This window comes from Pyrgilauda ruficollis, unplaced genomic scaffold, assembly GCF_017590135.1.
Source record: "Pyrgilauda ruficollis isolate IOZ18807 unplaced genomic scaffold, ASM1759013v1 scaffold66, whole genome shotgun sequence".
Taxonomy (NCBI): Eukaryota; Metazoa; Chordata; class Aves; order Passeriformes; family Passeridae; genus Pyrgilauda; species Pyrgilauda ruficollis.
Window position 1 is genome coordinate 1,404,271 of NW_024528377.1, and position 15,476 is coordinate 1,419,746.

The window sequence follows — 15,476 nt, forward strand, 5'->3', positions numbered from 1 at the left end:
TAGAAGTATTCTCCTCATCCACTGGTATCTGTGCTCTATATTTTAGACACTACATGACTTTTGCCACTTTTCTCTACTCCTTCCCACCAAAGAATGTCTCACAGTATACTCACTAGGCTGTGTGAACATTGTTCCTGTTTTAAAGATGCAGGCAAATGTAAATGCTAGGACAAAACTCTAACAAGTAATTTTGAGGGAGGAAGATTATGGGTAAGTGGTTCTCATCCTACCTTTATATTAGTAAAAATTCAGTGCATTTTAAACATGAGCCTCCAGATTTATACAATTCTTGGCAAGAGAAAATCTAGCCCTTTATTTAAAAGGATTATCCTCTTCCAGCATTTTCCACTTTTTCATCCACTCACAGCCTCCTATGGTTGTTTTTCACATATCTCTCACTGGACATAAATGTCTTGGATTCCCCAGTTATTCTTTCTCTCTCCCCCTTATTTTTGTCTTCTTGTGACTGATCATCCCCTTTCCAATGAGTGCCTCTGACCAGCTGCTTCTCAGATTCTCCCTGCTCTGGTCTACTCAAATGTCACAAAACACACCAGCCCCCACATCCCCATCTGCTTTTTAAGGGTTTGTTATCATAAGCAGGGGTTTTTCTACTCACTCTTCTTTGCTTTGCAAAACCCAAAGCAATCAAGAGAAACCACCACAATGTCAAAGGCTGAGAGAGGGGTTTAGGTCAGCCCTAGCTTCTGGCCTCCCAGGTGCTGTGCTGGGGCTTTCAGCTGCATTATTTTTATTCAGTCATGACTAAAATCATGGAGTGTGGGAACCGTAGGGTAAGAATGCCCAGCCTCGTGCCCAAGGGGAATGCTGCAGTGAATGGGAAGTTCCCTGAGTGTTTGTTTACCTTGCTTGTTGCTGGGTTTTGTTCTGTGACATGGTGAGATCAGGGACTTCAGCTGTTCCCTGGTCAAGGGACTACAGGCTAACAGAGTCTCAGCTCTTTGTATTGAAGGCACCACCACTTTCTTACACACTTTTCAAGCTCCAGATTGAATCTGTTGTCTTTATACCTCAGATTCTGGCTAAAGCTGCATTACCCTGACAGACAGAAACCCATTTCTAGTTTTGCACCCTAAGTATTTTGCTAGCCTGTCGGTATTACACTATCTCCATACAACCATGTGCTTTAGTTTAAATGTGTCCTCCAAGGTGCATTCATTAGAGCAATGCTGTCTGCTCTGTCCTTGGCTGCATGTGGTTAAACAAGCTGGGTGCTCCAGGTTCCTCTCACAATGCCAGACTTCCCTTTCCTCTCATCATCTGCCTGTCCTGTCTGCTCCTGTCTCAGCCTGTATTCCTTTGACCAAAAGTGTAACACAGACTAGAAGAGAGGTCTCACAGGGCTTTGGGTGGGAGCATCAATGTATTTTCCCAGTGGGAACACCTCCATAAGCACTAGAAGAGCACTTGCTTTGTCCCCAGCTGCATTGCACTGTGATTCACCAGCATGCCACCATCACCTAATACAGATCCCATCACTTTTTTTCCTGAGCTTTCTCAGGATATGTTTGCCACTATGTCAACCCAGCTACCTTTCAGCAAGGTTCTCTGGACAGGTCTTGGCAGATGACAATGGCTCCCTGAATTTAATGTGGGCATCAGGGAGCAAAACAGCTTATATTGATGATCCACACTGAGGATCCTCACTGAGATTTGGCAAAACTGGCCCAACAATTCCCAGAAGACAAGGACTGCCTCCAGTCCTGCTTGCTGTGCTCTCTGCCAGATCTCTCAGAGTTCCCAGCTTACAGAAGATTTCTATTATTAGCTGTCAAGCATATGACCTTGTCTGTCGTACTACTGAAATTCATTCTGTTTCTGGTACTCCTGCCAAGGTCAAATAAGGCTTCCTCTACAATATCCTGGTGTACTAGCAATGCCTTCTAGTGTTGAATCACCAGGATACTCCTTCCCTCTCTACAGCTATCGGAATCAGGGTCTCAGGGTAATATTAGCAAAGGCCAATCCCATGGATGACCATGGGGAGCGCAACAAGGAACATTTTACTGGACTTTGATAGGTGATCTTGCTGCTGCTGTCTTCTCAGATTGACTTCTCCCTCCCTGCCACTTACAACTCCCCTGCCTCACTTCATCTTCTCCAGTCTAACAAATTGTTTCTTATGTGGCACACATATCAATGCTTTACTGAAATACAGAGATGAGACCTTTGAAATTTCTTTTGCCTTCCAGGAAAACAATCACCTGAAAGAAGGATATTGGCTCAGCCTGGTGTTATCCAGAACTGATAAACTCATATTGCCTGACTCCCTTTCCCCCTAACAGCTTGGTAATAACTATAGTTTCCTTGAAGATCTCCTCTAAAGTGCTACACACATTGCAGAGGTCACATTTGAAAGTCTGAGACGGACAAACTTAATTCTCGTCCTTCTTTAATCCTAACTGCTGAATTTTCACTTTTGCAGATGGCATGGAGTCACCACTGTGTGCAGAGCTGAAAAAAGCCCTTTGCTATTAGAGTGCTTTTCCACATGCCAGCTCTCCCAGGGCCAGAAAGCACCCAGGCCCAGCACTGTGAGAGCACTAATCAGCTTGAGCTGCTTATTCACAGCACTCAGCTTGCTTCTTTCCCCAAGGGTGATGTTTCTGTCCTTATCAATAACTTTGGACACCGAGTCTTCTTTGGTTTCAGCTCAGACTATAGACTCCTTGGTCCCAACTTCACTCTTATTGACCAGAAGTGGCCTCACTTCTTTTTTTTTATTCCCCAAACAGCTGAAGAATATTATGACATTTGTTTTAACCTCCTTTGCAAGGTCTAGCTCAGCTTGATGTGTAAGCAATCCTCACTTTATCCCTACAATTCTGACCTCTAAGGGAGGGCAGGCCAGGGCAGGGCTAGGCAAGGCAGCCTTGTTTGCTGTCTGCCTTTTTTCCATTCCACAGTCTCTCTGCAGAGCCAGCTTAAGCAGCTGCTTGTTGTCACAGACAGATGGAGGGCAAGAGAACTGGGATCCTCACAGAACTGGGGGCTTCACACTGCTCCCAAAAGCTCAATTGCTCCCTTCCCACACTCCAGACTTTGCACTACTGCTTGTGAAAGCAGTGCCATGAGTCGACAGCAGAACACCCTCCACACATTGGGCAGCAGAGTGCAGAGGTGCCATCTAACCAGAATTATCTGTGATCCTGTGAGTGGGGTTTCTGTGTCCCAGTGAGAGAAAGGAAGAAAAGAAAAAGGTCTTTTGAAGGGAAAGGGATGGCAGTCAGAGTCCCAATACAAAGCCTTATGATAAGGAGATTTGTTCCTTAGGTGATAGGTAGGGCAGGATGAGTTCAGTGGCTAAAATAATGTATCTTAGGAGGAGGCTGGAGCTGTACTCAGATCTGCTAAGTTTCTGTGGTTCTCACCCTGCAAAACTTTGTCTGCTTCTGCCTTGGCTGAATTTAAGCTAAACCATCATACAAGATATGGCCTATAACCTTCTCTGCTGTGACATTTACCACCTTCATCCTCATATCTACAGACTGCTCATGTGATCCTTTTTGGCATCTTCTCACGTGGATTTGCTCCTCTGCTGAACTGTAGGTGCTAAGAGAGCTCAGGACATCAGTTATACCTGTGCTAAGGTTACAGACAACAGCACTTTACCCAAGGAACTTTGCATAAAACACATGGGGCACTGGGGGGATAGGTGTGAGTAGGATAATGAACTGGTCTTGCATTCACACAGATTTAGGTGGTGTCAGGGATGCCAGTGCCACTTGCTTGGCAGCCTGTGGATCCTCACACAGCTTCAAATGAAGATCCTGCACCATTCATTACCCTCACACTTTGTCAGTCCCCCAAATACCCAGTGCTTATTGACAGCCCCTGCACACTGGGTAGAACTCCATGGCCACAGGGATCAATCCTGCACCTACCAAAACACCACAGACAGGAGGAAGTGCAAATTGCTCTGTGGTTCTGAGTGTCTGTGCACGTCCCCAGCGAGATGGGAGCCCAGGGATCTCACAACACACTGCAGAGCAGCTCTTTATGTATGCAGATACACACATGCATGCACAAGTCACCTCACACATCGTTTATCCATGCATCCAATGCACTCCCACGAGCACCCCTGGGCAGAATACAGAGCCCTGCTAATGCTGGGTAGGCAGGAGTTAATGGAAGACAGGCTGGGAAGGAAATTAAAAGCAAAAAAAGTTGAAGGCCCAGCACATGATTCTTCTCCTATCATATCTGTGAATCCTGGAGCGCAAGAGTAATTGTCTGCAATGAGTCAGACCAAAAGGCACAAGGTAATGGTTGCTATGGCAACCCGTGCACTGCTCTAATTCGGCTCGGAATTAAAATTATATCAAATAATTTGCAAGCAAAGGCAACATGGCAAAGGCGCTGGGTGCCAATCTAAAAAATCCAGCTATATGCAAGTCTCTCCTGAGTCAGTGTCAAGGGCTCTTTTCGCTCCAAGAGTGACAACCATGGCAATCAGTGGAGCTGTAGAGGCAGCAGTGATGGATAACCTTAGGCTAGAAGATTTCTGCTACACATGGGCAAGAACGGGGTCCTGGGCTGGAGTTCCAGCCTGGAACAGGCTGCAGGGCTGAGGATACCCTGGGTCAGATGACTCACCAAATGGGAAAACTCATGGCTCACTATTTTTTCTTGGGGCCCCACTGATAAAATTCCCTGAAAGGGCTGGTGAGTAGGCACAGGAACCTACCCACAGGGTCTGTGCTGGGTGAAGCACTGCCTGCACGGGCTGAGGAAGGCAGGGCTCACTCCCTTAGAGCTTTTTCCCTGGTGCAGTGTAAAAAGTCAGGCACTCAGCAGAGACTACAAAGAAATATTTACTCTACAGAATTGGCTATTGTCTTCAGTTTTTCCCCAGACAAGAACTCCTCCTAAGGCAATAGATAATGTCTGCACACATAGTGGGGAGGCATGGTCTCCATGCTGAAGATCTTACAGCCTATGCAGACTGCACAAACACCATGGAAGAAAAGGAAATTGCTACAGTCTAGCCAGGGTGAGCAGAATGCTATGAAAGATGCTTCACATTACTATTTTTAGCATTCTTTTGAGGTCAAAATAGACTTATTTGTCCCTCTTGTCCCCAGTTACTGTCTATGCATGGAGACATCTAGCTGGAGTTCTGCAGGCAGATGTTGCTCTCTCTCCTGTTCACTGAGCTGCCTGGAGGATAATCAGCTCTGAAAAGGGAACCATGTGGCCCCAGCATTGATGCCAAACCTTGATGAAAGGCAAAGTTTGTAAGACCAGAGCCAGTGCAAAATAACGCAACCACCTCACTTTTGTCTGGCTCATGGAACAGCTTGTGTGTGCCCCAGAAACACCCCAAAAAAACAGGCTGGGTGCTTACAGGTGTCCCCCAAGTCTCAGTGTGTAAGCAGAATGCAATGGGTGACAGGCAGGCAGATGGGGGATGAAGAGTGCAAGAGACACTGGTTTTGGCACACTAACATATCATGGGGACACTGACATCAGAGTAGTGTCCCAACCCTTAGGCCAGCCAGGTGTGTACCCACTGATAACAACCTCCAGACAGATGTCCTGAGAGGTGGGGAAGGCACAGCTGCTGGTAGCACTAAAATCAGCAGCATTTCTGCCGTACAAGTGTCCCTAACACTTTCCATGACTCATTCCCAGGGCACGGCCTGTTCAGGCGTCTCTGATTTTGTCGGATCAAATGGATGCGTGAGAAACTGCTCGGGCTTTGGGGATTGCCAGAAGGGGCTGGCGTCAGGCAGAGACCAGACACAGCAGGTGATGGGCTAAAAATGAGTTATCTTCCTTCTTTTTATCCATCACACCACTGCATGCCAGGGGGACCATGATTTCCATAAAGGCACCTGGTGATGTCTCAGGGGCTCACAGAAGTCCTTGTACGGAGACAACTTTGGCACAACCTTCGGCACGAAAAGAGGGACAGCATTCCTTCTGAATACTGCAGTACACATTCAAGAGATCAGCCACCCTCATATTTCATATGGGTATCTTAATGCTGCTTTCTGAACCAGCCTAGAGAAATAATTTTAATTCTCCAGTTTATAGGCAGCTATTTCCACTGAAAAGGTGCTTATGCTATTAGAGCTTATTTCCGTGCATTTTAACAGCTTCTATTGATGCTACTGTCACTTTCCAGAGAGAAGGTTGAAATATTTTATCCATCCAAGCAACAAAACTGTAGGAATATGGAATTGTGTGCAGATTAGCTTGAAAAAATGCCACAGCAACAGTACTGCTGAAAAAGCCACCTGCACCTCCTGTTCCTGCTTGCTGGTAGCAGACAGCAGGTAGCCAAAATTGGAGACTAAGGAAGAGATGGAGAGACATCAAGCTGGCCAGGAATTGCTTTTCAAATGAAGAGCTTCCATCAGACTGACAGAGGCTGGATTTTAAGCAGAGGTAAAATGGCAAAATTACTCCCCATTACCTACTTTTCAGACTGATTGGTTTCAAATTCTTTTGAGGAAAAAAAAAATCAAAATATTTTTTTAAAGTCTTCTCCCGCTGTGAGTACAGAGCTTTTCTGAAAATACTGGTCTTGATAACTCAGTGTCCCAAAATTCTGTCTTTAAAACAGAGACAACATTTCTCTTCTCTGTCCCTGGTTTGAGCTTGCTCAGGGCTCTCCCCAAACACATCTGCATGCCTTGCTGGTGTCATGGGATAATGATTTCACTGTAGTCCAGTAACTGCTGGTAAGAGCAGCTACTTCCAATATCAACAGAGGAGAGAAGTGTTGTAACATAAACCCACATCTCCCAGGTGCCCATTTGGATTATTTTTCTTGGGCACCATATGCATGCCCCATTGTCTCTTTCCCATCCCTGCCACATGACAGCCATGGACCCAACCCTAGCTGTCCCTGCTGGGACTGGCAGCCAGCTGACAGCCCCAGAAGCTGAACAGCCAGAAGGTCAGGCAATGAAAGAGACGTCATCCACAGCCCGAAGTGACAGCTGAACTCCTGCACAGATTCCAGCAGTTTCACTGAGGCTTTAAATCACAAAAAGCTTCTGTCAGGAACTCCATGTGATTTCTGCCTTGCAGCCTGAGGATCAGAAAGCCCCAGGCTACTGACTCACGGGAGGGAGCAGATGACAGTGCTATCTGGGGCAGGACATGGCTTGGGGAGAATGCCATCCCCATTCCTTATTTCTCATTTCCAGTGGAGTTAGTGTGCGTGAAAGGTACTGGACTGACATCCCAGGAGAATGGCTGCCTTCTAATTAATTATAATTAACCATCCAGGCATTACTTAATGTTTTCATAGTGCTTTGAAGTGCCAAAGCACAATATAGCAGGTAGATAATATTAATTCCAAGAAACATACCAACCCTGATAGAGTCAAACCAGGGTTGCCTGTGTGGCTTCCCACCAATAAGACCACACCAACTCAGCTCACACTGCCTTAGCTCCACCGTGTCCTCCAAGAAATCTGGGTGTACCCTGAACCCCTTGTGCACCCCTCCCAGGCCCATGGGAAGGAGAGGGATGGGTGAAAAGGGGTGAGGATAGGGCAGGGCAAAGGACACTTCCTTTCCCTCCTGAATTTGGCCATCTCTCCACCTGGAGTATAGAGTAGCATCTCTAATGACAAGAGGAGCAGCTTGGACTCCCCCTCAAACCCATTCTGGGATTTCCCACTGAGCTAAGACAGACTGAAATAGGAGGAAGGAGGCCCTTGTGCTTCCCCCTCCATCCCTTCTCTCAGCCCTCCAGACTGCAACTCTCTAATTCCATCTGACTGCTCCCTCACTCCCTGACAGCAGCCAGGCTTGTGTCATCTTCCTGGACATTTGATTTTACCAGTTTGCCTTACTCTGCCCTGGCTATGGACTGCCATTCATCTGCCAGAAAAAAAGGGGCCCAATGCTGCCTGTAACTGGCATTCTCCCCATGGGGGCACTGAGGGTGCTCCCTCCCCATGAGCACGGCTGTAAATCCTGGAGCTTAATTTTTCACTGCATGCATAGTGAACATTTCAAAGTGCTTACAAATCCCCTCAAGCACCACCAAGTCAAAGAAGTGACAGTAATGATCAGCGGCAGAATGACAGGCCAGTTCATACCACTTGTTCGTTTATAGGGGCACTTAAAAAGTCTCTGTTGTTCCCCTTTCACAGAACTGTGGCTGCATTTATTCAGAAACTACAAATCTACCCAGATATTTGGTTTTCTGGGAACCAGTGCTGGGTACCAAACTTCTGCTAGTATAACTAAATTACCATGGTATCAATCCAAGTAAGGGCTGATGCCATCAGAATAACAATAACAAAAATCTGCATCCCATTCTGCTTTGATTGCCTCTTGTGTGCCTCCACACTTCCTCCCCTTCCTTCACCCATCTCCTGTACCCAGGATGGTGTTGCAGCTCTCTCCAGCATAATTTCTGCTGCAGCCTCTTACAGTCCTCTAGAACCAGAATCTAGTCATTCAGGATAATTCTATTACTGTGAGGGGAAATTAAGTGAGATTACTTACTCTGTAAGCTGACACCTCAAGAAAAAATAACATTTCAATTGGTAGTGTGACCACTAGTTATTTGCCCTTTTTTTTAAATGACTACTAGTATGAAAGATTCAGATGATGAACCTTAGTCACTACTAGAAAAGCAAATGGTAATATTGCATTTTTCTCCTCCCTGAACACCCCAAGCATTAACTGACACCCAAGCCAGCACACGGAACCTATGTCAGCAAACCCTTGCACTCCTGCTGAAGTCAGTGGAAGCTACAGCTAGGGACATGAAGAACTTTGGACCCTTTGGGTGACAGTGTTTGCCCTGATGCTGTAATTTATACTATGGATCAGAGACGGGCTGTTTTCATCAAAGCATAAGAAACCAGCAGTGAAGAACACCCACCATGTGTGAGAGTAGCAGAAGATGCTTGTGGTCAGGTCACCTAATGTACCTGCTAGGGACAGAGACTGTGGTACCTTTAAGGAACAAAAGCAATTGCAAATTCATTTCTCTGTCTCAGCTTCTATGGCTGCCAGCGAGAAAACTGGTTCTGCATAATTTCCAAAAATGACAGGTTTTTCACCTTATTGTTATTGTTTTAAAATATGTTTTTGTTTCCCTATCCTTTGCTGTTTCCTCCGCCCTCTGCAAAGGATCCTGCCCTTTCACAGCATGTCCACACAGACAGTATTCAGCATAATTGAGTGGGTGGAAATCTCCACAGGGGTTGTGGAAAGTGCTGCTGACAGAAGAGAAATGGTTCTGTCAGGGCCAGATCCTCCTGCCACTTGTTCTTGCTCCAGTGCTTCCAATGAGAAGTTTCCTTCCTTGAATTTATGCTGAGTGTCAGATTGTCCTGGTTTCAGCTAGGGTAGAGTTAATTTCTTCTCAGTGGCTGTTAGAGTGCTGTGTTTTGAATTCATAATGAGAATGTTTAGCTTTTTTGCTAAGTGTTTATCCTAAGTCAAGGGCTCTTTTCCTTGTCTCATGCTCTGCCAGCGAGGAGCTGAACAAAGGAAAATGGAAAGGACCATAGCTTGGACAGGTGACCTGAACTGACCAAAGGGACATCCTACACCACAGAACATCATGCCCACTATAGAATCCGAGGGGGGAGTTACCCAGAAGAGGGACCAGTCTGGGTTTGGGAAGAGAAGTCTGGCATGGGTCAGTGGGTGGTGAGCAATTGTATCTTGCATTGCTTGTTTTTCCATTTTTATTATTATTTTTATCATCATCATTTACCATTATTATTGTATCTTACTTAATTTTCAATTATTAAACTGTTCTTATCTCAAACCGCAAGTTTTACATTGATTCTCCTCCCCAGTCCACCAGGGTGGAGGAGTGAGAGGCTGTGTGGTGCTTAATTTCCAGCTGGGCTTGAACCACAGCACAGATGAACTGCTTCTGTGCCTCTGCTCTAACCCACAGGTCAGGAAAGCAAAGGAAAAAGATCATGAAAAACAAGCTTCTTTCAAAAAAAAATATTATTTTCTCCTCTCAAAATAATGCTTAGAAAAATGTTTCAGTGCTGTACAGACGCCCTTGGTGTGGCTTCAATGCTCTTTCATTTTCTGCTGGGTATAACAGTGTCAGCTGGTATCAGTTTTGGGAGCAGTTTCTATCATCCAAGCACCTATTAATGTGAATTCCACTGAAACCATCTCTGTGCACAGGTGTCTCTGGGCAGACTTCATAATAATTTTCTGGCTTTGGGCATAAGAGTGAAATGTTCTGTTTCATAACACTTCCTTCAGCTTATAAGTACTTTCTCAATGCCCAGGTGATAATTAAGGAGTACCACTGTCAGCTAGAACTTACTGAAATCCTGGAAACTAAGGAATGCTTCATCAGTTGAAATTAATTTGCTACAGTTTTACTGACTAGCAGTATTGAAGAACATCCCCTGTCTCTTACCCAGCCTAGGCAAAAGCAATGGCAGACCGTGATCTGAAGGTATCTGCTGTGTGGCCTTGTCTCTACAGGGTGCTCCCATATGAAGCTGTTATTTGGTGTCCACTCTGTCAGCCATTCCTTCCATCATGTAAGGCTCCATTAGCACTAACCATTCTTTCCCAGGAAGCTTTGCATCACAGCATATAATTACTCCATTACCTGTTCCACCAGCCTCTTCCTTTAGTCACTGTTTCCAGGTCTAAAACAATTTCCATGGAGCTACATCTTCTCTTACCCCAGTCTCCTGTGCTGAGTGGTTAAGTTGGATATGGTGCCAGGGTTACTGATAATGGTTTGTTTTGTTAAATGGTGGCTGCTCTGTTTTACTTCTAAGTTCAATGCACTTCCATACAGGCTGAAGCAATTAATACAGAAAATGGTATATCTTCAAAAGCTTTGTGGTTCTGTTGGAAATAATGTGCTACATGAATTTTCCAAAAGAAGATGCAGTCTAGTGAAGTTATGCAAAAAGGAGTTTAAAGCTCAAATACAGCAATAAGTTTGGCAATCTATAGGTCTGAGTTGGAGTTCTAGCAACATGCCCACCAGCAGAAGTTATTTTTCATTTGAGATAACAATGGGGACACAAACATGAAGCTGTTCCAAAGCCAAAAGTGTTTCCTGCAAAGTTTTAAATCTGCACGGGCTTCCCAACCTACTCCTGCTCCAGAGAAAGAGTCTCAATCCATAAATTCACCAGCACTGGAGATGGGAAGCTTCCATTCAAGCAGCCCATTTCCCTTTCAGAAGCCAGTCAGCCATTCAGTACCTGTTCCATTATTCTCTGTTGAGCCTAGTTCTCAATACCACAAGCTATTGTGGCTCCTGTCACTTCCCTTGAATGACAAGCTAACAGCTCTCAGCTCCCACACTCAATGCAAGATGCAGCCATTTCATTCAAGATAAAAAGAGAAACCAGAATGTCCTACCTGCAGCAATTCCCATCTTCCCATCCACATTCACAGACACAGCCGTGCTCACTGTCACCACTTTTGGCAGGCCACCCCCCTCTGTCAAGACACAAATACAGCAGGCTTGGTTAGCTTACCCCCAGAGAGGAATAAAATGCAGTAGGAGAAGTTGGCCCTCACATTTTTCCATCCAGGACAATGTGTACATATTCCTCAACCCTGAAACATCCCAGAATTTTGAGGGCTGCATCTTTCAAGACACAAAAACAGCCTAATGGGCTATGAGCAGATTTTATTTTTCTCTTCTTTATGGCTCATGATAAAAGTGGCATCCTCAACATAAAGAAAGTGTCCAAGGTTGGATGGGGGGGAGAAATTTGAGCAATTTGGTCTCATGGAAGACATCCCTGCCAACAGCAAGGAGTGTGGAACTAAGTGACCTTTAAGGTCCCTTTCAGCCCAAAACGTTCCATGATTCTGTGATAAAATGTAGACAATTGGCCTCCTTGATTTTGGGAATGTAGAGTTTCTCTTGGGCCAGAGAGCTGTTCTGCTCAATGCACCATCTAAACTCTGCAGACAGAGGAAAAGCAGGATAGGTAATTCTGACAACACTTGCACATGAAAGGCCAGGTTTATGTCTAACTATTACCCAATCCATGCCAGCACTACAAACTGCAGACACTGCAGTTCCAGATGCTTCCAGAGCACTCTATTTTAGAAATAAAGCCTTCTGGGACTCTGTTGCCTAAACTCTCTTATGCCCCAGGGTCTCCCAATTATTCTTGAGCTGCTGCTTTAAGCATCCTGTAGGTCCTGTGACACATCTGCCAGCCCTGTGCAGATCCCTGAGCTCCCATGGGGCATTTTAAATCACATGTCTGGATAGGCTCAAGCAACTGAACTCCATCTCTCCTTGTCTGGGCAGTTGTTCCAGCCTGCAATTGTCCATGTGGCAGATTCCATTTCTATTTTTTTTTTAAGTGATTAGATTAGCTTCAGCTGGGGCACCTCTTTGGGAACTGCCAGGGGACAGTTTGAAGGCCAGTCTGATCGATGTACTCTGCACCTGGTTCCCTCCTCACATACTCTATGGAAATCTCTTCCTTAGACAGATGGGTCAGGGATTCTTTCCTTCCCCAAAAGTCCAGCATTTGTTACTGCTTTCCATGTCTGCCTTCATCACTATAGGTCTGTCCAGAGCACAATTCAGTGCCTATCACAGTTTATCCTGGAGGCTCTCACTATTTTGTTTTTGCTTTTTGATCAAAGCCAGATTAACCTGCTCATGTGTATCAAAAGCAGTAAAACCTTTGTGAAATAAAGACTCAGCTCACATGCCTTGAGCATGATTCTGCCTTTATGGTTCTCTTGGGTTGGCTATATGATGCTTGTATCCCCAGTTGTCTGTTCTGTATATGGTGGATAATAGGTTCTGCACCCTTGAGACTGGTTTTGCCTATTAAATAAACAGTTTTTTCCACTTTTCTCCAAGGCAATCTCTTTTTGGCAATCAGTTGTGGGAGGGGCCATTTGAATTTTCTTTCTAGAGGAAACCCCTTTAGAGGTTTTCTCCCAAATTTTCCCCAAACCAGGACAATGGTGAACCTCAAATGTCTTGCTCAAGGATGGGACAAAGAAGCAAAATACACTTAGGGTCTCTAGGAAAAAAATCCTATCTTACACATGAAAAATCTGGGTTGCAAGAACAGTGCTACTTGACATGCAGAGGCTTCCCTGCTGTCCTTTTATTGCTGAGACTTCTGGACACTGGAAGGAGGTGCTGTGCATAAACGATTCTGATGACCTGCAGTCATTTCCTGCTGGTTTCCTTCCCAACAGAGAGCTGTTGGGGGTTTTCCTTCTTAGGTGATTAGAAGCTCATCTGCCACGAAAACCTCCTGTCACAGCAGGGGACTTGTGGAAAACATGAAAAGGGGACTTCAGCATCTGATAGAATTTAATAAGAAACTGGGTGGCCTATTTTGGCTAAAATGTGGGACAGCCCTGCTTCATCAGATGTCAAGGAAGAGCCTGGACTCTGCTTTATAGTAAACCACTATCTCAGAAGCACTGGGAATTATTTCCTGGCCCTTCCCAGGCAGTCTCTCTGAGCTCAGCTGCCCACCCCTAGAAACTAATCTCCCTTACAGTTTAGGGCACAAGGTCTTCAGGGCCAAATGCTACTTCTTACAAGGTGCCTGCAGGCACCAGGTTTCCAGGCGAGTGGGGTTCTGGACTTGATTTAAGCTTCTGACCCATGGCCATGTAAAACAAAGAATAGTGCCAGCTACTTGTCCTGGGTCTTTATCCAAAACTAGCTGTGACTTCTAAGAAAGCCACAGCAAGCCACAACCCCAGTGTTTAGCCAGCAGTGACTACTGTGGCCTGGGTAATGGCTGCCCTAGGAAGTCCCACAGGATGTCACTGCCTGGTTTTCCAACCCACGCTCTATTCCAAAGAGCAGATGCCATGGCTTGCAGGGGAGCGAAAGGTCCCTCCTGCCATCTGTCCCCCTCTCTCCACACTTGCTTTTTAAGTGAGATGTAAGGGTGTTGGGGAGAAAGAGGCTTTTGGAGGTTTTGAGGGTTTTCTCTTTCCATTCCTTTCCCTATACATCCTGGTTAATCTCTTGCACTCCCAGGCTGGTTTCTTCTCTTTGCTACTTGCTTTCCCACCCACCAGACTCCTACCACTGTGCCACAAAAAGCTTTAACAGCTACAGTGCTGAGCTCTGTGACAGAGATGGAGAGCTGGGGGCCAGGGAGGAGCACAGAGGGGATCTCTGCCTTCTGTGGAGGAGTCTCACATGAATATTTTGTTTTGCTTGTTTGTTTTTAGGCTCTTCTGCTCTCTTCCAGCCTTTGAGAAGGTCCTGGCTGGTCCTGCGTACTCAGGAACATTAAGCAAGAGACATTGAAAAGCCACTCCTTGCTTTCCTCTAGTGTTTGGACTTTGCTGTGCAGGACACCAATGCTATGGAAAAGCCTTCCTCTCCACCCTTTTCCATAACAAACCCATCCTTTCCTGTCATGGAAAATGGCGATGGAAAAAATGACACACTCTGAACTTAGACTTTCTGACTGTTTGCTGGTCCCTCACCAGTGCCAGCTGCTACTGTCATCCAGCAGGGCTGAAGCTGTTCCCTCCCAAACCTGGTACATCTATGTGTCTTACTCCTTCTGCAATATCTCTTGTTCCTTTCTCATGTTTCATGTGTATTCCAGCCCCACAAGTAACTTGTGTTCCCCCAGCTCCTGCCTCTCTAAATCTTTCCATCTACCCAAGCTCTGCTTTTCCATTTCCATTTCCATTCTTCTCCTCTGTAGCCCTGCATTGCTCATTCCTGACTGCCTTCCCCACACCTTGTAGCTTCATCTTTCAGCTGCGATCAGCATCTTGGCCATGAGCTCTGAGCCCCTCACTGGTGTGAAGGTAACGCCAAGAGGGCAGGTCTCAGCACTTCCCACTAGGAGGGAGGCAGTGATAAAGGTATGGGGATGGGCTCGGAGTGGGATGTGAGGTGTGAAAAGCTTTTTTCTCTTTCCCTCTGTCTGCTCTGTGCTTAGCCTGGGGTTACCTGAATCATCTTCTGAGACAATGCTGTAGATGAAGCTGCCGGGGGGATGCTCGGCCGCCCTGCGGTACCACAGAGGGAAGTGGTCCATGGTGAAGATGCTTTCCTTGTCCTTCTGTGTCAGGAATTTCCTGCCGGGAGATAACACGTTGCTCACGGTGTGGAGGAGCGGCAGCCCTCCTCGGGGCAACGCAGTGGGACACCTGCGGCCGGGCGCATCGCCCGCACCTCACCACCCGGTGCTTTTGTATGGGCGAGGTGTCGCCGCTGTCCCCTCGGGGCAGGGCCGGGCCCTCCCTCGCTCCTGAGGGGCGGCCGCCGCCAGGTGCCGCTGTTGGCCCGGGCCAGGCCCGCGGCGGCGGCCCCGGGCGGGCGGCGGCCCCGGGGCTCTGAGGGCTCTGAGGGCCGGGCGGAGCGGGAGGAGCAGGTGGGCGAGGGAAGCACAGGTGCTTGTGGCCATTAGTTACTGCAGGGGATGGGGAGCAGGTGAGGAAAGGGGATTCGGCAGTCTCCTACAAAAACAAACCACGCACCCCAAATATAAGGTTATGCAA

The 15,476-nt window shown here is 46.5% G+C and overlaps 1 protein-coding gene across 1 annotated transcript in view; it reads right to left on the reverse strand.

Annotated features, from left to right (window-relative positions):
• CACNA2D4 (calcium voltage-gated channel auxiliary subunit alpha2delta 4) overlaps nucleotides 1-15,476 on the reverse strand; it is a 122,347-nt gene that overhangs the window by 53,340 nt on the left and 53,531 nt on the right. The window contains exons 25-26 of the mRNA XM_041484522.1: nucleotides 14,926-15,053; nucleotides 11,364-11,444 (exon numbers count right to left, since the gene is read on the reverse strand). Coding sequence (XP_041340456.1) covers nucleotides 11,364-11,444; nucleotides 14,926-15,053 — 209 coding nt within the window. The remainder of the gene's footprint in view (nucleotides 1-11,363; nucleotides 11,445-14,925; nucleotides 15,054-15,476) is intronic.